The sequence below is a fragment of the Gymnogyps californianus genome, chromosome 15 (genome assembly GCF_018139145.2).
Source record: "Gymnogyps californianus isolate 813 chromosome 15, ASM1813914v2, whole genome shotgun sequence".
Classification (NCBI taxonomy): domain Eukaryota; kingdom Metazoa; phylum Chordata; class Aves; order Accipitriformes; family Cathartidae; genus Gymnogyps; species Gymnogyps californianus.
The window spans coordinates 16920421-16945281 of NC_059485.1; the positions used below are offsets into that span (position 1 = coordinate 16920421).

The following is a 24861-nucleotide window of genomic DNA, read 5'->3' on the forward strand; positions in this document are numbered from 1 at the left end:
GTGGCCTCAGGGAGAGGGTCTTCGCATCTGCGCTTGCGCAGTGCCCGCCGGTCACGTGCCGGGAGACAGCCTATGGGAACGCGCCTTGCTGCGCGGTGCCTGGGGAAAGGAAGTGCCCGCCGGTATCCGCCGCCGCCGGTCCTTCGCTCGCCTCCGACCCCCGGTATGCGCTGAGCCGCTCCGTCCGCCCGCGGCGCGCCCGCCGCCCCTCCGAGGTGAGCGGGGAAGCGCGGTGGGGCCTCCGTCGCGGAGCGCGGGGGGGGCCGGGGTTACCATGGCGACCTGCGCCCGGGACGGGCCCCGGGGCCCGTCCCGGGCGCAGGTCGTCATGGTAACCCCGGCCCCCCCGCGCCGGTTCTAGGCCCCGTGGGGTTTACTCCTGCCCGTCCCGGGAAAAGCCGTGCGGGTCCGTGATTCGGAGAGCCCCGTGGCATCGTCCTCGGCTGAAGTCCGACGGGCCGGCCGCTGCCGGGGTGCGGGGGTTTCCCCGCAGTGACTGGGTTTCACGGGGCAACCGTGCGAGTGCTCGCTTGCGCTCCGGTTGAAACAACGCGATTACGTTGGTGAAACTGTGTCATTTGGGTTATTACAAAAATAATCCGAACTCCAGCTGGAGTCAGTTTGGCACCGCCCTGTGCTTGGGTACAGTGATGCCAACAGAGAAGACTATTCCTTGGCTCTGGTAGAGACGCGGGAGGTCCCGCAGCTACGCTTACCGCTGTTCCTTCTCTTGGCACGTTCCGAGTTGTGTTCGGGGGCTCAGCCAGCAGCACAGGGGGTCTGTAGCATTAACTAGTGCGTCTCTATTTCCTCCTCCTCTAGCAGAATTTCCCTTGGGAGGGCCGGGAGTATGTCACGCATCGCTAGATCCAGCTCTCTTCCTTGCACAGGAGCTACTCTGGCTCTCCCGGCTGCTCTGTGTCTCCTGACAGCCTGGGTCACAGCTCACAAACTGCCCCGGCTGGCTCAAAGTGAACGCACACCACGACAGCTTAGCTTTTCTGTGCTTTGCCCTACAGAAGTGTTGTGTTTGTTTGAACGGCCTGTAGAGCTTTAGTGGAGAGAAAGCAATTGCTTGACTTCATATCTAAGCAGGACGACGGCTGAATGTTTTTACAGGGTGTATCTTGAGGTTTTTAATTGCAGCTGATCAAACTGAGCCTTAAATGTTGTCCCAAAGACTTCGCAGCACAGTGCTTCCAGCCGGGCGCGGTGGCACGGTGGCAGCTGGCTTTGCCAGAAGTGTTCCAGCTGCCGTGCCCGATTCCTTGGGCTGCGCAGCAGTGGGCTATACCTACGCTATCTGTACGGCGAAAATAGCATCTCTGTTTTGGAGACTGCCAAAGCTGCATGCTGAAAGCACTTCTTCTTTCCACGTCCTGTCAGAGTGACTAGGGCTGGTGTCCTCGCCACTGGGATTGCTGTGTCCAGCCATGAACTAAAGCATGTGTCTTAGACATTCGCTCTTGATTATAGGCATCATATTATTATCATTTCCTGTGGTAAGCTGTTTAAATATTTAATTATGTTTGCTACATTGAGTTTGAACTCTGTTAGCCTGCTCTGTATCTGTTGTAGTTTATCCTGTCTTTGTTATGCTGTGGCACCTCCCAATATCAGCTAGCCCATGCTAGATGACCGTGGTGAGCTCCTCTGAACCTTGGCCGCTCGTTGCAGCTATTCTCTCTGCTCTTGAGAACCACATGAACGTGGCTGAGTGTCTGGCCTTTTATTGACAGATAGATAGAGGCATTAAATATCTGTAACTAGCTCACACCAAAGACTTTCTAGATGCGTGTTTTTCCCTCTCTGTTTGTTCTCGTAATTCCTTTTTTATCTACCAACTTACAGACTTTATCTGCCATTTTATTAGTCTTTCAGCATTGTGAGAGCTTTCTACGACTGTGAACAGCTTTAGATTTTACTGTCCTGGAAATCTGTGCCCTATCCCAAAGGATCATCGCCAGTTTTGTTGCATATCTGTTCCTCTTGACTTCCATCTAGTTTTTATGAATCTGCTGAAAGGATTATAGCTGGAATCTCTTTACACTATGGATTCATCCTAGATTTGCTTCCTTTCTTTTAATCTGCCATAGGCTCTCCTTAGTCCAGTTTAGTTTCCTCAAAAGCCTTTATGGGGACACTTCTGGTAGCTTTTTGGGAGTGCTAGTGCATGGTATTTTTTTCAAATAAATCAATTGCCTGTATGAATAAACTCTAGCAGATTTCTCAGAAGTGAGGTTCTTTTAAAAAAAGCTGGTGGCTCTTTCCCAACATGTTATAATTAGAGCATGAACTCTTCATTTACAAGATAGCATTGGAGCAGCCTCACCCCCATCAGAAGCAGTGATACTGGGTACTGCCTGGTACCAGGCTTTTAAAGTAGATGGTTTTATCTTGCAGGTTAAAAAAGTAGTTCTGTTACGTCTTGTAAACTGGTGCTTTAATTAGTCTTTGTATGCCTGGTAGCAAATAAAGAAACATACAGTAGTGTGTAAGCGTTGTTCTAATATGTTGTTTTGTTCTTTGAAGTAGCTGCTGCTGTTGTTTCTCTCAGCTGGTTGCTTGATGTATTTAAAGCAAGTTGACTTAACATGTCTGAGTAATTGGTAAGTGGCTGTCTTGTGAATGCCCTCTTAAAACCTGTGGTATTCTTAATTTTCATTTCTTTTCCTAAACCAGCGTGGTATCATCGTGTCTTTTGGTATCTGGGCTGGCCTCAGATGTCATGAAACATCGTGGGAACTGCCAGTGGAATTCAGAAAAATGGTCTTTTGTAGTTGGGAGCTCAAAGAGCCTTTAACATAGTATGTGTATTTATTTTTGTTAATGAAGTCTGGTGGTACTTTCATGTCTGTTGTTATTTCTTTCCCAGTAAGGATGATCTTTATTTGCATGTGGGAGTGGTTTTTTTTCTTTGTGGAGGGTTTTTTTGGGGGGGATGTTATGAATGTAGGTGTTGGGCCAGTACAGTCTGATAAGTCAGTCAGTGAGTTGGTGCTGGTATCTTAGCCCATCGGCTGATGTGAACTGGTCCTGCCACCCAAGAAGCCATTCTCTCTCTTCCTGGCTATTTTCCACCTCTCTGCCCCCCACCCCGACCACTCCCAGCATCACTTATGGAGTGAGCAGGAGAAACTGTGGTTGCAAAGGCTGACTCTCGATGACAGCGCTGTTGTAAATACCTGAGGAATTACAGGCACCAACCTGGGGACTTCCTTGTGAGTGGTTTGCAGAGTTGATTCAGAAGTCCTCATGGCTCTGCGTTCTTGCTCATCACGGGCTGCTGGGCTGGAGGCAGCCTTTGGTAATGGACAGGAATTCCCTTCCGTGACCTGGTGCCATTGGCTGCTGTTAATGCTTTTTTCCTCTGATGTTAAGATGCTTTTAAAGAAACAGTTGGGCTAAGCTGTTCAGTGTAGCAGCAGAGGAAGTTCTGTCTTAGCTGAGCACCTCTTCTACAAACTTGAAAGTTAAGTGCTATCTAAAATCGTTATTAGAGTGGTATCACTCCTGTCTTCCTGGTTTTTTTAACCAGTCACAGCGTGTCTGATGGCTTCAGTGCAGGGTGTTGCAAAAAGACTTAGAGCTTCATGTCTCACACTGTGTCTCCCCACCCACACTTTCCTCCTCGCAGAAAGGTAGGAACAGGAGCTGCTCAGTTTTCCAACGTTAGCTTTTAATTAAGTTTTTAATTTCTCCTTTTCAACTTATTGCTGTGGATGTAAGGGCAGACGTCTATGCCAGAATCCATTTAAAATGTTGCTAGCTTAAAAGAGTAGCAGTGGGTTTTTTGAGTCGAACCTGGGTGTCTCGTGCTGGAAAACACCCCTGAGAAAGAAAAGGAAAAGGAGCCATGTTGGCTCAAATTTTAAATTCGGGATCTTGGAGAGGTGCGAGTTTAGGGCGCTTGTCTGCCAACTAGGGAAGGAATGTTCTTTTCAAGCTTTTTTTTTTTTTAAAGCACCTTGTTTGCAGTAGCCTCTGAAAAGTTACTTGTTAGTGTCTCCTATAATGATGTAGGCGGAGGGACTGGGTTTTATCGACAGCCGTGTGTTGCTGCTCAGTAATGAGGACAGTGTCTAGGAAATGGAGGCAGGCTTCAATTCCCCTCTCACAGTGTTTGTACTACACTAGGCTGAATTTCTGGCTGGTTTTTTTAGTCACTACATACATTTTCTGTGTAGCTGTTTATTCTAATTCGGAAATGGCAGCGGGCCTGCATGTATGATGAGTTGTTTGGGGTTTTTTTTTGTTTTCTGGAGGAGCAGCTGCCTATTGGAAACTTGCCGTATTCGGCATTTGCAAGGTATTAGATCTCTCCTCTAGTGAGCTTCTTGTTGTAAATGTGCCTCTATTGTGACCCTTCGGTTTTAACTCCCTGCAGTGCTGCTGTCACAAAGCAGATTTTCTCTTCCGCGTCTTAACAAGAAAAGATTTAACAGCAAAACCCTCTTAGAGATTCTTGTTCGCCATTCCCCGGAGGAATTGCTGTATCTGGGGCAGCAGGAAGCCGTGCCTTTTGCAGTATGCTTTAGAGACACTTTATTTGGGTACCAGCTCCTGTGAAATCTACGGCTTCCGTAATGTATCTAGAGCTGTAGGGTAAAAGAACAGCCCAGAAAGCGACTCGCATGCAAAACCTTAACATTTCTGCTGCTGGAAGGCTGACAAGTCAAACTTCAAGTGTACAGAGGATCAGGGATAGAAGTATAAAAGGATTTCACTAACAGTAAGTGTTTTCATTTCAAATAAATAAATGCTGCTTGCTGCGCAGGTAGAACTACATTTCCCCTTCTCATTTCTTAATATCTTTTTGGGGTCTGTTTCAAATCCCGATCCTTCATGGCAGGAGGCCAAAGTGTTAATTACTGTGATTCTGTGTTTTTGGCTTTCAGGCTTTTAGTCCTGTGGTGTGCACACCTCAATCTGGGCATAATGGAAAATGAAGTGCAGAGCTGGGGATGAGGCACAAGTGCGTTTCTTAGAATGATGTTTTCAGAATTTCAGAGCTGAGGAAAAATGGGCTGAGCAGCGTGGGGCGAGCCTTTGGGAGGAGGGCTGAATGCCAGGACGGGTTTTCCCAGGTTGTGTGTGACAGTGCTGCCTTCCTGGCTGTCCGAGTTCAGTGTGCTCTGGCCAGGTTCTTGTACATGTTCCACACGAGGAGGGTTTAATATCAAATTTACTTGTTTGGTATATTTGGTGTTACATGGGATTTTGATTTAGCAGGGTGATACAGCAACATACTGAAATCGCAGCACAAGCATAATACAGCAATTGCAGTGTACAGTTGAATCCAAATACAAACGTAATGCCTGTTACTGGTCTCTATATGCTTACTGTCACGGTGCTCGGTGCCCGCAGTCACCGGGAAGGAATACGGAGGTTGAAGCCAGCTCAGGCCCTTTGCTTTCTTCAAAGTTTACTTTATTAATTGTCCAGTTTTTATACTTTGGACTCAGCCATGTATATGCTCCGCCCATGCTGGTCTGGCTAGCTCAGGAAGACATTATTCTTTGTTAATTGTCTCAGGGCACCTGATGATTCACTGGTGAATCACTGTCTTATCTAAACCCAAGGTTACCCTCCGGTCTCCCTGGTGTTGAGATAAATTCAGCTTTCTTTACAATACATTCTTCCCCAAGCTCACTGTTTTTTGCCCTCCTCCACTGCGGGGGTGTGCTGGTCGGGCACACTGCCCTGGACAGATTTACTGGAGAAGAAAGTCCAGGCGCTGACAAACTCCTTTCTCCAGAGTGATGTCCCCGAGAGAAGCTCATTAGTGCTCAGGGTGTGCTTTGGAGGCAAATGGGATCCGCATAGCAGGGCTGGACTAATGGCGTATCTTCAAGATGGAGCAGCCTAGGAGATTGTGCAGGGGGAGGTGGTTGAGGAGGGCAGTCTTCTGCACAGAAGGAAGCTGCTACTGAAGGAGTTTAAATAACGAGGAGCTCAAACTCTTGAGCTAGTGCATGTCCCTGAGTGAACAGGGGTCCACAACAGGCTCTAAGGCTCAGTGCTTGTGGTTCTGGTAGAAACAACAGAAGAATGTCATGCCTGGATCAAAAGGTGTTATGGACTATTTTGAAATGACATAATCTAGCATCAGAGCCTGTTTCCAGCCATATTATTACATTATTTTCAGACCAAGGCACAAAATCAGTCGTTTTGTCCTAGATTTCCCATTAAGAGTCTCGCTCCCACCAAACATCTGCTTCTGCTAATGTAGGGAATTAAGTGATGGCAGTTTTGGGCAGCACTCCTATGGGATGTGATGAGTGGTACAGGAATGGAGGTGAAACAATCACCATTCTGGTTGTGACTGTGAACTCCAAGCTCTGTTGGTTTGCATAACATACTGGGAATGAGGAGAACTGTATCTTCTGGGGTTTGTATGTTGCTTGTCCCAAATGAACCTGCATGGGATTCCTAGAAGGAGCAGGAGCATTAAATGGGATAAATAGAGTGTAACAAATAGCGTATAGAGGTATGCTTGTATTGCACGCGTAGCAGAGGTGGTTGTATTGGTGTAGGCAGCACGTTTAACACCCCAGCTTTCCAGTTGCACCTTTGGGTGCAAAGGAACTAGTCTGAGCCCAGGCAGGGTGAAGAGATTTGCTCCTCACTGACGTTACATGGGACTGTGGGCCTGAGCAACCCGATCTAAGTTGGGTTAAACCCCAAAGGGTCCTTCCAACCTGATTTTTTTTATTCTATGATCAGACTTGAAGTAGTACCTAGGAGGTATTAAGCCAAGTATTTAAATATCTTTAAAAATTTGGCTCCTATTGCTTTGATAATGTTGCCCTAAGTCCTAGAAGCGCCTCTTTGAGATTCTTAGTAATTAATTCATGATGTTTTCAAATCCAGTCGCAATTGTATTGTATTAAATGAAAGGAGCCTGCTAACAGGGGTATCTGTGTGGAACATTCCCTGCAAGACCAGTAACCTAAAAACACAGTAAGCTTAAAATGAAACGCAGAAGGGAAATCTTTACTGCTTTGTTGGAATTAGACCTTTGGCTGGTTCAGATTGAAAGGTTTAATGTAAATCAAATCCCCAGTGCCAGATGGTGCAAGGTAGAGAGACTTACAGCTGTGAAAACTCCCACTGGCGCTTTTGAAGTGATGGTCCCCAGACAACAGCAGAGTTCGTGCCTGTTTTGAGTACAGTGATGCTCAGTCACAGCTAACGTGCGCCTGTCCTGCATTTTGAGTAGCTCCTAAAATTCTGTCTGAGCTTTGTTTGATCCTATTTATTTACAAGTGAGAGAGGATGCCAGGTGTCATTAAAAATTTTTTTCCTGGAAATCTTGTCTTGCTGGGATTTGAGGACTGTCCACACAGAAGTCACAAACAAGGATTTGGTGGAGCAGCACCTCTGGTGAGGGTACCAGGCATAAGGAAATCCAGCTCTGGCCCGCTGTGCGTGCATGCAGATCTTGCAGGGAGTATCTGCTAGTCTGTGTTTGTGGTGAGCAGATGGTCTGCTCATGTAAAATAAAATACAGCTACTATGCATATGTCCATCACTGAAGTGCTGGGTAGGAACATGCAGCCGTAGGCAGAGGGACGTGACCTGACAACCAGAGGAAGGGCCAGCTCATGTGCCGCCTTTGCAGAGCAGACTTGTTTAGCATCGCTGCAGTTCCTCAAACCTGGCCCATGCATGGTATGTACTTGGTAGTTGTCTGGAGGAACTTAATCTTTTCCTTCTGTGGAACGACAGCAGATAATCCTTAATAATCCAGCAGGAGTGTGCTTGAAGAAAATGCTTTGAATTCCAGAAGGTGAAAATCTTCAGCCCAAGTAAATAAGGGTCTGCACTGTTTAATGACGGAGGTGCCTGCGATACCGGGGTGGTTGGCCGTGTGTCTTTTGGGACAGTGCTTCCTGAATCGTAGGATCACTTTATAAAAATCCACTAGCCTGCCAGTGCTTGTTTTTCTTTCTTTCTTTCCTGCAGGTTTGCTTCTTTCTGTTCAGGATGAATTGATTTCAAATAGCTTTTAAATTGGAAAGTAAAAGATTTTGATGAACTTCAGTCTAGCTTTGTTTCTGCAAGTGAAGAAGATTCCTTCACGTTGGTTTTTGTGCGAACACTAAATTTGAAGCCAGTACACCCCTTATTGGAAGTTATGTATGTATATGATTCTAGTTAGTATTCATTTAGCTTTAGTCTTAGATTACCTTGCTTTTATTCTGCCAGGAAATTCAGTGATATTTGTTTCTAGATGATAAAATTTTTATTTGGGATTTTCATGAGCTTATCTGGATGGAAGTTGAAGTCCAAATAAAAATTCATAAAACCAGCATCTTGTGATTGTTCATTGCTGAAATCCAACTCATTTTCACAGGATGCACAAGAGAGAAACATTGTTAAAACATGTCGAATAGTGCTGAACAAGGGAAATCTTAACTTGTTGAACCACTTGGCCAGGCTTTTGTAGGTATGGAAGTGCTCGAGGGATTTTCAAACGCATTTAAGCAGCTGCCTGCCAAATTCTAGTAAGCATCAGGCTTTATCTTGCATTTGAACACCCTGTTGGATTAAAAGTGCTGATTCTGTGTGGCTACCTCAGTTTTTCTGGAAATATGGTATTATGTAGAGATTTTATTTTTTTTTTTTAAAGACAAGAGCTCTAAGAGGGAAAGAAAACTTCCTGCTCTTGAGAAGAGCCTGAGTTGAGGTTTCTTAGCTGTGAAGCATCTAGTTCAAGTGAAGAAACTGTCCCTGCACCTGGTAGCTAACCTAAACTCAAACCAAGACCTGCTCTTGCACGATAGGACCTGGAAGTACTCGTGGTAGAAATACGTCAGTACTCGTACTCGGCTCACTGTGCTGAGTGAACACTGATAATTCATGGAGTCCCAGCCATCGCTTGGGCTGATGCTGGAAGCTAAAGGCTCCTCTGCCTTTTAGACAGAATTGTGAAATATTGTTCTTTAGCTCATTAAAGCTAGAGCTTATTGATGCCAAACATCTATGACATTATTTTTAAATAGTAAGGTTAGGCCTTACGATGTGCTTTAATTTAAAAATGTATGTTAAGTTGGCTTATTTAGTAATGTACTTACTATTTCTTTTCATCCAACTTCCATTACTGCTAAATATTTGTAATGAGAATTTGACAGGTTCTTCTGCAGCTACCTAATACACCTAAGGCCAAAACGTTTTGCTAGATTTGTTTCAATAGAGCAAGGCAGAAGACTAGTAGAAATGCTCAAAACCTTTATGCTTTCCTGTAGTTTTTTTTGAAATTAATTTGTTGTGTGTTAGTATCTGCAGGTCTTAGGTAGGAAAGGGAATTAAATGCTCAGTTTCTAGTTCTACTCACTGCTAACTTCGGTAGTTTGGAAAGGGGTGTCCTCAGAGCTTTTTCAAATGTTTAACTGCACGATCCTTTCATAAGCATAAAATGTTGGTTCATTTTATAATTATCATAAGCGAGTGTTTCCCATTTTGACAAAAGGGTGAGGTCACTGTGCCCCGCTGGGTGGAGAGGCAGTGGATGATGTTAACCATGCCACTTCCCAGGCCGCAGCCATCACATGAACAAATGGCTGACATCTGAGAAAAAGATATTAAAAGAAGTAAGATAACTTCACTTTGGGGTTTCAAAAATGGCTGTGGACCTCCTTCAGTTAACTGCATGTGGCTGGAGCCTACGTTTTGCTTCACAGCAACCACCGCTTGGTCTCAAAGGTCAGAACTTGGTGTTGTCGGTGTTGCAGTGGTGAGCGGAGCTATGCTGCCTCTAAACCCCTGAAGGCCCTTTTAACTTCCATTGAATCCTAGGGTTGTATTTTACACTGATACTGTTTTTTTGATTATTTCTTTATGCTTCCAAACATATCTTTTGTCCTCTAAACCCAAGCTGACTCTAAAGGTGATACTCTTGTCAGCGTGCTAGCTGAGGCTTTTGTTCAGGACTCTGGCTCTGCTAATTACAGCATGCCACAGGCTGTGCAGAGGGCCAGGACTCGGGTCTTGGGTGTTCGCCCAGATATCTGTGAAGAGCCAGAGGCTGTCACCGGGGTATGAAGGGAATTGACTTGCCTGGGATTTCTCCTCTCTTGGTCACAGCAACCACTTACCGCAGCTCCTCCAGCAGTAGAAACACCTGGCCAGGGAGGAAGGTGCACAGGTCTGCTCTCCTAAAACCTTGTGGCAGGACATGGTGCCAGGCGGGTGTCCTAAATGTTCTTTAAATGTGCAAGAGCATCCGGATTGGGTCACGTAATGCAAAGCGGATGGAGCGAGTCCCTGCAAACACAGCCGGTGCTGGGAAATGGCTGTCTGAATTTGAGGGGAGGGAAATTATCCTGTTCAACAAAACAGTCATGGATTACTCTTTTAAGGCTGACTTCAGCTACAGGATAATGCATAATGCTTGCCTAGCTCTTTGAGAATATAGTGTTAAATAAACATGAACTAATCCTCACAAGAATGTGTCCTGTGCTGGCTCTGCCTCTCCTGCAGCAGCTGCTGGCTAAGTCTGCTCATAGGTCCCTGCCTTTTCTACTTATTAGCAAAAATATGGCTCTGTCATGGTGGTTTCACTTATCTCTGATTTATTAATGCTGAGAGTATTGACTGAGAAGGAGTGTTGCCTTACAGGAGCATAGAAACTTCTCAAGAAAAATAAAATGTATGAGAAAGAGCACTGCTGTTGCAAACCTGAATGCTGCTTAATGCCCACTAATGAAGCGATGTATCGGGGCTTGGAGCTTCGGCATGGCCAAAGCGGCTCTGGCTGTATGTGCCTGCTCGCTCCTGCCTCCTCTTTTTTCCCCCTGAAGCCTATCTTACGCTACCCGAGCTTTTGCCAAGCAGTTCTGGCCTACGAACAATTTTGCCCTTGCTTAGTGATCTTGTGATGGGTCACTGCTCTGAAATGGCTCAGCAAAGGGTCTGGCAAGGGTGAGAGGAGTGCGTGGGTGGGAGGGTGGGACTGGGGTCCGCACCGCTAGCATCAGCTACCTCAGCCAGCAGCGGTGTGGATCAGATCAGCCACAGCAAAGGAACGTGCCCTTCCTTCAGGGCCCTGTGGGGTAAAGCTGAGGCGTGTTAAAAGGTCACCAGGGGCTGGTGGTGGAGAGCGTGCTCGCTGCTGCGACAGGCTACAGATTCAAAGTCTAGCCTCAGAGGGCTTGAGCCAATTCCAGGAGTGTAAAATTAGTTTTAAAAGCAGCAAGGAGTACTGGTTTTGTGGGTCTTCTAGGTGCTTAAGTTGTTTTGAAACTAGCATCTGGACTGATTGTGAAAGCTGTAGGCTGTTTGGTACATATGCAGCCACAGTCCTAGAACAGGCTGTGAAATAGCTGTGATTCTTGTTAAGGACTTCTTTGGAGAAGAACAAGCAATCCATATCAATATACGGGTCCCCTCGGATGCCCTTCTCAGGGAAATATGTAGGACCAGTCACTGGGAGGAAAGCTGTGTCTGGGAAGGATCCCTTGCTTGAAGAAACCCACCCCATTTCATCTTTTTCAAGAGCTGTAGGAGAACATCCTTGGACCTCTGCTCTGTTAAAGCATTTTGCCATTCTTTCTGCCTGCATGGGAGAAGGGCTGGCAAAGATTTCTCTAGATAAGTGGACCTTAATTGTATCCTTTCTCCTGTTGATATATTGGCTGTTCGACATGTTCCAGGTTGCACACAACCTGGTGTGGTTCCTCCTTCCTCCCTGGGAGATCCAGGCCGATGCGGCATAGGGGCTTTATGTTACTGGCCGGGAGGACGGAGGGGTGGGAGCTCATGCTGCTCTAGCTAGTGCAAAGGAGTTGTACAACGTGTGTTGCAGGGAGAGTGCCAAAGTCAAGGGTGAACGTTGTTCTCGTTAGCAGTGCTAATTACCTCTCTTTCAGCACTGATGTTGAGTTCCAAGGACCTCGGCATCTGGGGACTCTCTGTTCTCTGAATATCATCACATTGTACCAACTGGGAGTTGCTCTCTACCAGTTCATCCAGGGGAATTGCAGAAGAAAGCTAGCTTATGTACCTTAAAACAGAAATTTGGGGGTGGAATGTGGATTTTGTGGCTTAGCCTGTTTTTTTTCCTAGGGGTACAGTGGAAGGAGATATTTCCAAATTTTTAGGAGAGCAATCGCGCACAGTTGTGTGCTGTCAAACACGTCAAACTGGGATCGTTGCTGTGCCTACTCCTTTTGTGCGTCTTTGCCAGTTACAGAGTGTATTACGGAGGTGGTGCAATTTTTGCGTTGAAACTGCTCAAATGGCATATCCAGTCCAGTGGGGAGTGTGTTTAAATCTGTTCCTTCTCAAGTCTCTGAGCTTCAAAGCAAGAGCACTGGAGAGCTGAGCATCCCTTTCAGCAGGGAGACATACACAAGCGCTGCTGTGTGCAGCTTTTTCCTTGTAACTCGGCATTTTGAAACCAAGATTTGAGACTCTCAAAATTGGGAAAAGAAAGTAAAAACAAAAACAAATGACTTTTTAAATTAAGGGTGGTGAGGGTTTTTTCTTTGCGTCCTGGTCTCGTTCTTTGACCTGGGACTAGGAGGGCTGGAGTGAGAGAGACAAAGCTGTGGATGGAGAACTGCAGGTGGCCCGTGAAAGGGAACCGAGTCCTGCAGCTGCCCTGTCTCTGCCTGCCTGGTTTGCTCTGTGTGCAGTGTCTCACAGAGGGCTTTGTCCTGCCTAAAGCCTGTTCTCAAGATCTGTTCTTCATTCATGCATCTGCGCTACAAATGCTTTTACAACCACTTTAGTTATTGCTTGCTTCTTTCCCTCTGGTACCTTGTTAAAAAAGGCTGAAGACATTGGAGTAAGTGACCTGTATGTAGTTAGCCAGGAATGTGGTAGTGCTATGGTGAAAGAAAAGGGTATCTTGGGATTTCTGTATTTGAATGCTCTCTGCTGGGCTGGAAAGCCAGCCCTCGTGGAGTCGTAGCACGAGGGAATGAGGGGAAATGAAACTAGATCTCATTTCACCAGCGTAAGTTAAACAAAATTAACATCTTAAAGCATTTGAATCCTCTGCATATGTACTAACTGGAGATGACGCGATTGTGTAAGAGGACTTTATAAATCTTCTTCTAGCAGTGCTTCCTTTTTAAGCTGTTTATTCAGTTTTGTTTGAACAAAATGTTGGTCCTGCATAGAGATTTGAAGAGCTCTATGCATCATAAGGTACGCTTGGCACATTGTTGGCTTATTTAATGCAGTATCCTGAGCTCTTTTTGGAAGTGGTTGGCGCCACATGCTCCTTCACATGCAGCGTCACTGGACTGTGCTCGCAGGGAGCACGGTGTGTGCAGATGCAGGGCTGGTGGGGTGGGTCAGGCTGACAAGCGAGCTGTGCTTAACCTGTGGGCAACAGGGCTTCGAGTTGCTCCTCGGGTTAGTGTTGCCATCTTTTGCTTCATCTCTCTTGAACTCGTTCTGCCAGGAAGAACAACTTTATTGATACTGAGAACTTCCTGCTGCCTTTACGCAGATGCCTGACTGAAGCTGAGTGTCAGAATCTGTGCTTCACCGTTCCTAATGTGCTTTCTTTTCTTGCAGGCGTGAATGACAGAGGAGGTGCCCCCGACTGCACTTACGGACGTAAACTTGCGTCTTCTCTGCCACGATGACATAGACACAGTGAAACAGCTCTGTGGCGACTGGTTCCCAATAGAGTACGTTACCAGTTTGGGGGGTGAGATGGTGGGGATCTAGAAACAAATGGTGTGAACCTGCACTGGTCCAGTTCAGAGCTGACACCAAAGGCTCTGCAGCCATCTGGACTGTTGCTAAGACAGCAGGAGGTTCTGAATCTTTTACACACTGTGGTGGTGTTCCTGTTAATGGCCCATTGCTGCCTGTCCTGCAGGGTCCTAACGTCACCAGAAAGTTCCTGTATGCAGATTTTGGCAGAAAAAATGGGCTTTGTAATTAAGGGGATGGATCAGCTTCTTGGGAAAGACTGTGTATGAGATGGGGAAAGGAGCACACCTCCAGGAAAAAGGACAGCATCCCTGTGCTTGTGAAAGAAGGTTGTGTTCTGGAGTGTGTGCGCCAAGAAAGCACCCTCAGAGCTGAACCAAATCGACACAGAGCAACTGTTCCTAAAGGACTGTCTTTCTGAATGTCCCAGGGGCAGACTGAACAGTACTTGCCTGTGTACTCAGGATCACTGTTGCTCCCAAAGCTCTGGCAAAGATCTGGCTTAAAGCTGATCTCGGTCTGTCCCAGGTCAGTTCCCCAGGCCCCCATTTAGTAAACACTTGTGTCTGCACAAGCATGGGAATAAGGAGCTTTTCTGGGGGACAGTGGTAGCCTTCTGGCTTAAAGCATCCAGGGAAACTACAGCTGTAGATTTCAAGGATTTTTTTTCTTCAGCTTTGTTGAGAAGGTTTATAGAGAATTTTAGCGGATTATAATTAAGATTGCATAAAATGTAACAAACCAGCAAAAGCATTCATAATATTTTGAATTTGTAGATTTCTTTTAAACACAAGGCATGCTGAACTCTCACTTTGAAATAAATTAGTGTACGCTAGTTTCCCTTTAGTAGCTCCAGAAGGGGGAGGAGAGCTGGAGGCTGGTGATGTGATTTTTTTGTACCAATATGCAGTATTTTTTTCACATGTGTATCAAATTAATGAGATCCTTACGCTCTTAGAAGAGGGCAGATGGATCTGGCATTTAAAAATAACTTGCTAAAGATGGAAGTGAGAGCTCTGGGCAATGAATGTAAAATGAAAATGTGGTTGTTTTAGCAAGGCAGGAGGCCATTACATGAGCAGCCTGCATTGCTGCTTAGATGCAATTGAAAGAAACCATGCTACCAAATGGGGTACAGCAGCTGTTTGATGTTCATTGGTACCATACAACAGTTAAGACAGGAAAGGTGAATAACTTCCTAACCCAGATTTCATGGAATAAGCTAAATTAGTAGCATAGAAAGAGCTTTAGATTGACATGTGGCTGAGCTACTTGGCTGTATGTCTTTGCAGAAGACAGCCCTTTCAGTAGTACAGCTTCCCACCCGTAGTCTTGTGTAAAATCCATTGGCCTGCAGTTCCAGTGACTGGCATTTAAAGGTGTTGCTGCCCATTTCCAGCTGAGCAGCATCTCGGCACAACGTTGGCTGTGGCGCTGCCTGCTCCCGTGGGCTCTGTGTCCCCAAACGTTCCTGTTTTTTCTTCCTTCCCAGGTACCCTGACTCATGGTACCGAGATATCACTTCCAACAAGAAGTTCTTTTCCCTCGCAGCCACATATAGAGGCTCCATCGTGGGAATGATAGTGGCAGAGATCAAGAGCAGAACAAAGGTGCATAAAGAGGTATGCTACTAAACTGTGCTTCAGTGTGAGATGGTCCACCTCTTGCCATGGTTAACTGCGATGGAACCTGTTTGGGGTATTTTTTTGTCCCCCTCCATCCAGACACTTATAAGAGCGATCCTGAGTTAATTTAAGAAACCAAGAACATGCCAGTTTCCAGCTAATGGAGCATGGGTGGTGGGATGTGTCTGAACACGGGGGCTGCTGAGCAGCCTGGTACCACGAAGTCTCTTCCTGCTGGGGCTAGGCAGCTGTGGTCCGATGGGAAGCTTGCTGCCTGATGTGCTGTGCGGAGAGATCGGATCATGCAGGCGTAATCCAAAAGAGACTGCGTAGCAGGCCATTTCACTGCTGCCTGGCTGTTTTCAGTGTGCCTGGTCATCGCTGGTGACAGGTATGCACGGCTGTGGGAGAACAAACCTCTTCCTTTCTTATGTAAGACTTGAACTTCCTTAGCTGTGCTGGGCAAGTCACTCCTGTGACTTCCCTGCAGAAACTCCTTCATTTACACGGTCACTGTCTCGAACACAAAGCAGAGGTAACCAATCTGCAGAAAGCTCGGGCTTCAGGGATAACAGAGCTTGGAGGCCAGGAGAGACAACGCAGTACAGCAGCGAGGTGAAGAAGAGATGGTCACTGAAGACAGTATGGGAAAAGACCACTGGGTTAGTGTAGGGAAAACAGCATAGGCAAGTGGATTAAAAAAAAGCAGGGGCAATGCAGAGAGGGCATAACTTCTTAAAGGCCATCAGTGTTATGATTAAACAATAATCTTAACATTCATAGGAACAGAGAGCATTGAGTGGCACGGCTCTCTTCACTCTAGCTATCTGGCTTCACCTCAAAGCTAGTCAAAGTCAGAAACTGCATCTTCAGCAACTCTAACAAAAGGCTCTTGTTCCAGCCAAGCTGAAAGCCAGGGGCTTATTCAGACACTGCTCCAGGCGACTGAGCCTGTAGAACATGCTCCTTGTCCTCTACAGCACTACAGAGATCTCCAGCTGACACGAAGCTCCGATGGAGCATGCAGGCAATAAAGACTGTTGCTGGATTGATCTAGACACTGATGGGTAACTCCAGAATTGGCACTTTGAATCCCTCCTGGTAAAGAATGCAAATATATTCTATCCCTAAGCCCACAAATAATGTATATCGTAAGGAAACATCATGATTTGTGTTCTGCGTCTGGGAAGATGATATGAAAGTAGGAATAACCCCTAAGGGACCATGCTTGGATTTTTTAACTCCCCACGTCCTTTCCAGAAGCTTCAGTTAAGACTGTTCAGTGAAGAGAAGTTTCCTGCTATAGCCTTGTTTTCAGATGTTCCAGTACAGGACTCTTGCTTTCTCCTGTGCCTCCCCAGGTATCCTGCTAAATAACTTGTCATATCTCTACTCAGGATGGAGACATCTTAGCTTCCAATTTTCCTGTGGACACTCAAGTTGCTTACATCCTAAGTCTTGGAGTGGTGAAGGAGTTCAGAAAACATGGAATAGGTAAGATGCTGCTAAGTGACAACTGTTGCTGTTGTTTGCCACGTGTGGCTAGTGGGCATGACTGAAGGAGCTCCGCCATTTCACTGCGATACCCTTTTGAGACAAGCTTGTCGGTGATTTGTACCAGCAGTTGGGAAGGTGATGCACTCACATCCCCTTCTTGGTGTTAATGCAGGTGCACTGAGATGTTTTTACTGGTGTAGGCACAACACAACGTGCAAATGTTTCCAGAGAGCACGGAGCTTTGTCCGTCTTCTTCCCAGGGGGACAGCTGAGCACACCAAAAACTTGCACTCCTGCTGCTGAGACTGACTGAAAGTGCTAGGACTTCACCCTGGAGCAGGGTTTGAAACGATTCTCTTTCATGGGTATCAGAAGCCTGGTCCCTGAGGCAGAAAATATAGCTGCTTTTAACCTTTCAACTTCAACAGATAGAACAAACATTTAGAAAGAGAGAAAGGGAACTGGAAAAAGAGCGTAACTTGGACCTGGTTAAATCTGTCAAATGCATGTAAAAGTCAGCTCTGAATGCCTGCTGCAACACGCAGCATTTTTGCAGCCATTTGAAAATCCTGCAGTCAGAAGGGCTTATCTCCGTCTAGAGCAGGATGTGTTTTGTCATCAAATAAGTGCCCTTCTGGTGCAATTTCAAGCATGATCTATACCTTTGATCTGCAAAAGGAAATAGGTCAGGTTTGGCAGCATGACCCAGTGTTGCACATCTGGAGTCTCTTCAGTGGATACAGGTATAACTCATCTTCTTTAAGTCCTCCCTTCTCCCCCAGTCATGTTTAGAAAGGTACAAACTGATAGGATACATAAAGAAATGACCAGAAGAGTCCTCAGTGAGAGCACTGTATTTAAAACTTGCATTGAAATGCTACTGGAGATAGATTTTCTGCACAAAGAAGAAAATACTACCACAGAATAATGTTCAGAGAAGATGGTAAAGGGGTGTTCTGTTCTGTAAAATTGTGGTGGTTTTGAGAGGAGTCTTCTTTCAGTTTCCAAATCGTGATTTTTTTTTTTTTTCCCCAGCTCCATCTTGCTGGAATTTTCTCCTTACAGAATCAGTATTTCCTGTATCCATTACATCTATACAGCATGTTGCTGTGCTCTCTCAGGAACTTTGGACTTGTACCTGTAGCAAAACAACCTAAAGAAGCTGCTGCCTGCTGCTGCTTTTTCTGAAACCTTTCTCTTGAGAGTTTTTCTACTTGTGTTTGAAGCTGAAGTCTTTCATGCAGGAGGCTTTTCACCCCAGGCATACTTCTAAGCACTAAAGCTCTGATTTTTCTCTGGCTGGCATTAAAAGGCTTTGGTTTCTCGTTCTCTGCTATTCTTAAACCAGGGGGCAGCTGGATTTCTGTGAGATAGAAGAGTGGAATATCTCATAACAAAATTAAACTGCTCTCCTGTTGATGCGTCTCAGTGTCTTTTTGTGCTTGGCTGATATAAATTCTCACTAAGTATCAAGTGACCATGAAGTCAGTGCTGTTGACTTCTGCTGTGAAATCTGTGGGTCCTGCTGAAAGGCTTACGTGCCCTGGGGATTGTGAAACAGCAGCATGAATCTCATCTCTGTGTTTGTGTTAGCTAAGGTATTTCTTTAGCCTGTTGTTACCACACCTGATGGAAGAAGTTCCCCTGCAGGTTCTGCTGGGTCCTTCATGCCGCGTTGAGGTGGTGTGGATGAACCTCCAGGTCTCGTCTCTCGGGGCTGGAGTATTCTCTGTGCCCTTCTCTGGTTTCTCCCGCTGTCTAGTGGCTGCAGCAAATCCAGGTTGAATGAGACTATGCCTCAGCTCTCCTCCTTAGAAGGGATCTTAAAATCCTACCAGTTCTTAGATTTTTAATTCGAGTTCAGCAGACACAATGCAATAACCTGCTTGTGAAGTCCTGTGTTGACACTCTGCTGTTTTAAATGGCTTTCAAATAAATAAATGTGATGGAACTGATACCGTTGAAAATGACTCGCTGACCTTCCCCAAAGCCGAGAGCTGCTCGGCTGGGGATGGGCAGTATTGTCAGATTCCCATGTCTGGCTCATCTTTGTGGTTATTGAATCAGAAGTTTGTGTCTTTATAAAATCGTTTCTGTGAAGCCATGCTCAGAGGTGAGATGAGATTCATATTAAAACCATGTAGCGTGGTCTTGTGAAATTCATCAAGAGGGTCTGTGAGAACTGGCTGGGATCTGGGGTCTTCAAGCGTGTGCAGCAATCACTGCTTAGACGCTGGGTGCAGGAGATCTCAGCTGGGACCTACGAACCCTTGCGCTGTCCCTGAGAAGGCAGCTGCACTGTGTGATTCTGCTGCTCTTTCCTTCAACAGGTTCGCTCTTGCTTGAAAGTTTAAAAGACCATATATCAACGACTGCCCAAGATCACTGCAAAGCCATCTACCTGCACGTCCTCACCACTAACAACACAGCAATAAACTTCTATGAAAATAGAGACTTTAAACAGCACCACTATCTTCCCTATTATTATTCCATCAGAGGGGTCCTCAAAGATGGCTTTACCTACGTCCTGTACATCAACGGCGGACATCCACCCTGGACAATCTTATATCCTTTACCTTCAGTCTGATTAGCAGTGGAGCACGCTAAGCAGACGCCAAACCATGTTTTGGGTTAAGAATAGCAATCCAGCAAAGTGTGAGCTGGCTAGGTCTGGGGACTCGTGCCTGCTCAGATGCGAGTTTAATCTGAAGCTGGAAGGAAGGCGATGTTAGAGGGATCTGACAGTGACCCGTTTGTGCCCAAGCTCCCCCAACTCCTCTGGGAACAGTTCAGGGAGGCAGTGTAGGATGGTACATTGAATTCTAAGTTGGAGCAAGTTTGATGCCAGTGATAGGGAATGCTGGTGTTCAGCCAAAGTGCTAGGCATGCTTCGGCTTGTGGGGTGCAGGATTTGGCCAGGAGCATGGCAGAGAAGCCCTTGGTCTTGCTTCCTGTGACCTAGGATCCCCTCTGAGTCTGGCCTGGCCCGGATCTCAGCAGGCTGCTCTCCGACTGACTTTCGGAGTTTGTTTCAGGTCACTGGATCATGAAGAAACTTGATCTTTCCTGGGTGTAGCTAGTCAGTCCAAACCTCTCCAGGCAGGTGGATGGATTGCCGTCCCCACAGGAACTTGCTGTGGAGTGCAAAGGGAACTAGCAGCTGCTTAGAGGAGGGATTTCCCACACAAGTTGAAGCCAGTGTTCCCAAATTGCCTTCTTTTACAGTGCAAAGCAGACCTGCTTTTGATAGAAGGGAGCAGGCAATTAATACAAGGAGCAGATCTGTCTAACTGAGCAGAGCAGCTTCCACTGTGTCATGGGGTCTCTTTAGGGACTGCTAGTCCACAGAGTATTTTATTTCTTACGTTACAGTGTAAATGTTGCTGTCCTTAACTGATGGCCACTGACTACCTACAGCACATTGGATCGACGCTAGCCAGCCTGAGCCCGTGTTCAATTCCCCAGAGGATATATCGACAAGCCCAGAGCCTTCTCTGCAGCCTGCTGCCCTGGTCTGGCATTTCTGCCAAGAGCGGCATTGAATATAGCCGGACGATGTGACTGGATTGAAGATGTACAAAAAGCAAAGGTAGGCACCTGGGGGAAAGCTCCCTTCTCTGCCCGAGGCCGGCAGCGACGCGGTGGCGGTGCCCCACAGCCACCGTCCTGGGGCAGCTGAGAGCGTCCTCGAGCGAGGGCTGCTGAGGCTGCAGCTCTGCTGCTGGGCGAGCTGCCGTGTACGGTGCCTGGGGCATCGCTGTGCTCCCGTCTCCAGCTGGTGACCCAACCTCCTGTTGGTTTCATTTGAAGGGAATTTGAACTCTGATCTTGTTTACTTGAGCCCAGAGCCTGACAGCAGAGTGAATCTGTCCCTGCTGTCTCTCTCCTTTTCCCAGCTCTGTTAGACCAGCTTGCAAGACCCAGAGTGACTGAGTCTTCACTCTTTCCCCAGCTCGGTGTCCCAGCACAGTAACTGGTAGCCCATTTGCCGCCAGTTGCATCGCACGTCTCTGACATCAAGGTCTTCAGGACAGTGGCTCACCAGTACGCTTGAAGAGACCCGTAGCACCTGGTTTCCCTAAGACAGCTGCCCCCTTTTCTTTCCATAGGATTGTTCTTTCATCTCCTGAACCATCCGGCTCCGCACTGATTCCAGTGATGACGGCTCTTGGTCAGTGACCCAGCCCCTGGACGGGACTCCTTGTTCCACAGGTTGACCGAGATTTGGTAGACTTCACACTCGACGGGCTGCAGCCCTGACTTACCCCCGTGGCCTGGAGCCTGCGAGCGCTGCCTGGGCAGGCCTGGCTGTCGTGCGAGGCATCTGGCTGTGCCGTAGCCGAGGGCCCTTTGCGTCACCAGTCCGTGTGCATGTTGCACTGTCCCCGCCACTTCCCTTGCCTCTGGTTTGCTCCTATTTGTATACGTGATTTAGAGGGGTTCAGTTGCTGCTTCCACACCGTGGCTACTGAAAGCAGCGTGAATGAGGTTAATGAATCTGCACTGACCAGCCACGTAAATGAGCCCTAAGTGCCCTGGCAGGCCACTGCTGGCAGAATATACAGTCGTGCCCTTCTTGCCAGGGAAGGGGGGAGCTGGGCGAGGGGAAGCGGGGAGCGAGGATCGTGTCTGGGTCCTGCCAAGTCAGCTGCTGGTGCTTCCTGCGGGTAACTTCAGGGAGGGTAACTAACTGCCTCGCGTGAGAAACTACCCAGCCCCGCCAGCTCTCTGGAGTGACTTAAAAAGAAGCATCTAATTCAGGATGCATCAAGTAGAAGGCAGGGAATGAAATTGCTATTTCATAGTGAAATATATATATTATACTGTATAGATCTTTCTGCCTTTGTCCAAGTTGGAACGTAGCAGGAGAGGGGAGCTGGGGACGTAGAGCCACTGCTGCAGCCAGCGCCCCGGCAGAGTCCAGTCGAGAGCCCTTCTCCTCCACTGCATGCACCCTCCCTTGGCGCCGGGGCTGGACTCTTGCAGGATCGTTAGGGATGAGCTCTGTGCACAGATCACAACAGCTTTTCCTTGCTGAAGAAAAGCCCCCCAGCTGCTCACTGGCGTGCCTCAGGCCGTAGTCTGGGCATCCCCTGGGGCTGTGCCGGTGGGCAGTTGCCCGGTGGCTCTCCAGCTGTGTCCTGGCTGCAGGACTGCTCCCTAGCTGGGCCAGCCTGGGGCTGAGTCTGAGCTCACTAGCAGTTCACGTCCAGCCTGCGTGGAGGCCCCGGTGTGCCCGTGTGCTGCGGCCAGGCCAGGCACCCTTCCTGCGCCTCGGAGCAAGGTTAGGCGAGCGCTTTGGTTTTAAGGTGGGAGTCTCTACAGCTCACCCAGCCCAGGCACGTGTCGGAGGTGCAGGTATCCCTGCGCCCCACTGGGTTCCCCTCGCGAATCCCCCTTCCCTGGCCGAGGCTCTTCCCCTGCTTGGCACCGTGTTCCTTGTTCCCCTCTCATTTTGAAACTGGGACTTGAGCAAAGGAGGTCTAAGCTGCAGCTAGTGCATCGCCTGTGTGTGCAGGCAGTGCCGGCTCTGGCAGCACGTGTGGGCAGGGCCTGGGGATGAGACACAATACAGGTCAGGCTTAGGCTTAGAAGAGAAAGCAAGCACATTGTTAGGATCTTGCAGCCCGGGCGACCGTACAAAGTCACGGCAGTGTCTGTAAGCCCCTGAGGTGGGAGTTGTTAGTTAAAAGGATGCAGGAGGCGAGCTTGCTGTGTGTGGTACCACGCTGGTTCCTGAGAAGGGTGGCTGGGACTAGCTCCCTCCCTCTGCCCACTGCTGCCACGGGGCTGGCACTGTGTGCTGCCGCTCAGCTCAGAGGTGGCTCTGGCACAGGAAGCCCCAGTGAGCGCAGCTTGATCCAGCCCCAGGGGCTGGCAGATGCCGTGTTCTGGAGCAGCAGAAGGCTGTTCTGGTGGGAGGTGCTGGTCCCTCTTCTGGGGCTCAAAGAGGTCTAGCTCAATGACTGACACAAGGTAAAAAGGTGTCCCCACGAGGACAGTCAAGCTTGGAGCTGTTGGAGAGTCCATCCTTGGAGACCTTCAACCCCCAAGAAGGCAGAGCTGACCTCGGTGTAGGCCTTGCTCCGAGGCTGTTGGAGCAGAGCACTCCAGAGGCTCCTTCCAACCTATACGTCTCTGGTTCCCCTTCAGTTCAGAAATGCAGGCGGCACCGTGCAGTCAGCTGCGTGCAAAGTTGCGGTGCCCTGTGTGCAGCAGGCAGGCTGAGCAAGGCTCAAGGGATGCAGTTGTGTGGCAGAGGACATGCGCCAGGGCAGGGAGCTGCAGGCTGAGCTGGGGCCGATGCTCACAGCTTCGGCTGAGGTGCCGCTCTTGGGGTTTTAGCTAGGCCCCGGGGTGGGAGGGGAGCTCTGCTGCCCGTGGCTGGGGCACTGAGACAGCATGGTGGGTGTGCAGCCCACGGCCACCGAAGTTCCCCTCTGCGGGGCTGCGTGCTCCTGCCTGTGAGCGATGCGGTGGAGCTGCCTGCAGAGGAGCGGGCAGGTGTGCACTGCCAACGGCTCGGCTGAGCCGCTCGTGGCACCGCAGCCTGGGAGCGCAGAGGGGCACCCTGTGCGTCCCCCTCCTGTGCTGTGGAGCCGGCTGGGTCCTTTGGCCGGGCTCCAGCTGCCACCACCTCACCGAGGTGGCTTGGCTGCCTCCAGCCCAGCCTTGCCGGCTCAGCGGGTGCCCTGGCCGTGCTCCCCTGCCCAGCCCCGCTGCCCAGCGGCTGTGCCCACCGCTCTGCCCGCAGGGAGCAGGTGTTGCCGAGGCGCTGGTGGGGAGGCTTTGGCTGTCCCCGTTGTCCCCATGCTCCTCTCGCAGCCCGGCTGGCCCCCACTGGCAGGGGAGGTAGCAGCAGGGGCTGCTGTGACCCCTCCTAGCCGCAGCGCTTTCCTAGGGGAGACCTGAAGCACCCTTCTAGCCTCAGTTGTGTTACCACTTTTTGGTTTGGGGGTTGGGTTGGTTTTTTTTGCTTATCCACTTTTTACTTAAACACGTCTATTGGTTTATGAGTTTCTTTAGCAGCTCAAGCCCTTGGTTCTCCTCAGCACTTGCTTCCTCTGGACCAGAATCAATCTCTCTTTCTCTCCTGATTGCCTGGGACTGATGTTCTCCTCCCTTTCTATCCTGCCCATTACACAACCCAACTCCACTGCTGCAGCACTTGAGCACGTCCCAAGGGGAGCCGTGACCGGTCTCTGTGTCCTCCTGCCGCCCCGTCCTCTGAGGTGTCAGCCGCATCCCCACCTCACAGCCCGTTACTTACTGAAGAGCATCGTGCTGCCACCATCAGCCTCTCTCTAAACGTCTTCAATTAAACCAAACCTCTTTTCTGAGTCGTTTGTCACTCCGCGCAGGAGCCTGCCTCTGCTCGGCTGCTCGAGCACCTTCACCTGACCTTGTGCTCTGCCACAGCGCGGGGCGACCGCAGGCCCTCTTCACCGGGCTGGGGGTGGCTGCGGCTGGGAGCTGCTGCTGCCGCAGGCCAGGGATCAGCTCAGAGCAGGCAGAGGGGGGGACAGGGCAGGGCCAGGGGCTGGAGCAGGGGGAGCAGCTCCTCCAGGGCAGAGCCCGCCCTGTTGCAAGGGGGCTGCTGGATGGGTGGAGGATTTTACTAAGGCTCAGCTGAAATGCCTCCCCCCGCAGAGACCGGGGCCTTGCGCAGCTGCGGCTGCGCAGCCTCGGTGCAGCCGGGCTCCTTGCACAGACAGGACAAACGTCCCCCACGCACAGCCAGTGCCCGGGAGGTGCTCTGGCACCTGCAGCGGCGCAGACGGCTTCTCCCCAGGCCCCTGCCTGAAGCCCTTGGGTGCATGAACCATTTTGGAGCAACCCAGCAGCAAAAGCTTAACAAGGGTTTGCGGCGGTGCAGCACCCTGAGCCAGCCCGCACCCTGCCAGCCCCCTCTGCCCCAGCTTCCCCCAGCTGAGAGGGGCTGCCATCAGCAGCTCTGGGCCCTGCCCTTCCCCTCCAGCTTCTCGCCCTGGCACAGTCCAGCAAGGAACAGGGCAGGGGGCAAAGCCCTGAGGCAGAGGGAACCGACAGGCACTGCGCTGCC

The 24861-nt window shown here is 48.9% G+C and overlaps 1 protein-coding gene across 1 annotated transcript; it reads left to right on the forward strand.

Annotated features, from left to right (window-relative positions):
- Positions 1-149: 149 nt before the first annotated feature.
- Positions 150-24121, forward strand: NAA60 (N-alpha-acetyltransferase 60, NatF catalytic subunit). The gene is made up of 7 exons (XM_050906258.1): positions 150-215; positions 13534-13649; positions 15170-15299; positions 16700-16796; positions 19130-19364; positions 20204-20388; positions 20909-24121. The coding sequence occupies exons 2-6, from the start codon at positions 13540-13542 to the stop codon at positions 20358-20360; spliced, it is 729 nt and encodes a 242-aa protein (XP_050762215.1). The 5' UTR covers positions 150-215; positions 13534-13539; the 3' UTR covers positions 20361-20388; positions 20909-24121.
- The last annotated feature ends 740 nt before the right edge of the window (positions 24122-24861 follow it).

Coding starts and splice junctions, on each gene's coding strand:
- NAA60 (XM_050906258.1), top strand. CDS start 13,540: ATGACAGAGGAGGTGCCCCCGACTGCACTTACGGACGTAAACTTGCGT. Junction 13,650..15,169: donor GGCGACTGGTTCCCAATAGA/GTACGTTACCAG, acceptor CTTCCTTCCCAG/GTACCCTGACTCATGGTACC. Junction 19,365..20,203: donor CATCCACCCTGGACAATCTT/ATATCCTTTACC, acceptor ACTGATGGCCAC/TGACTACCTACAGCACATTG.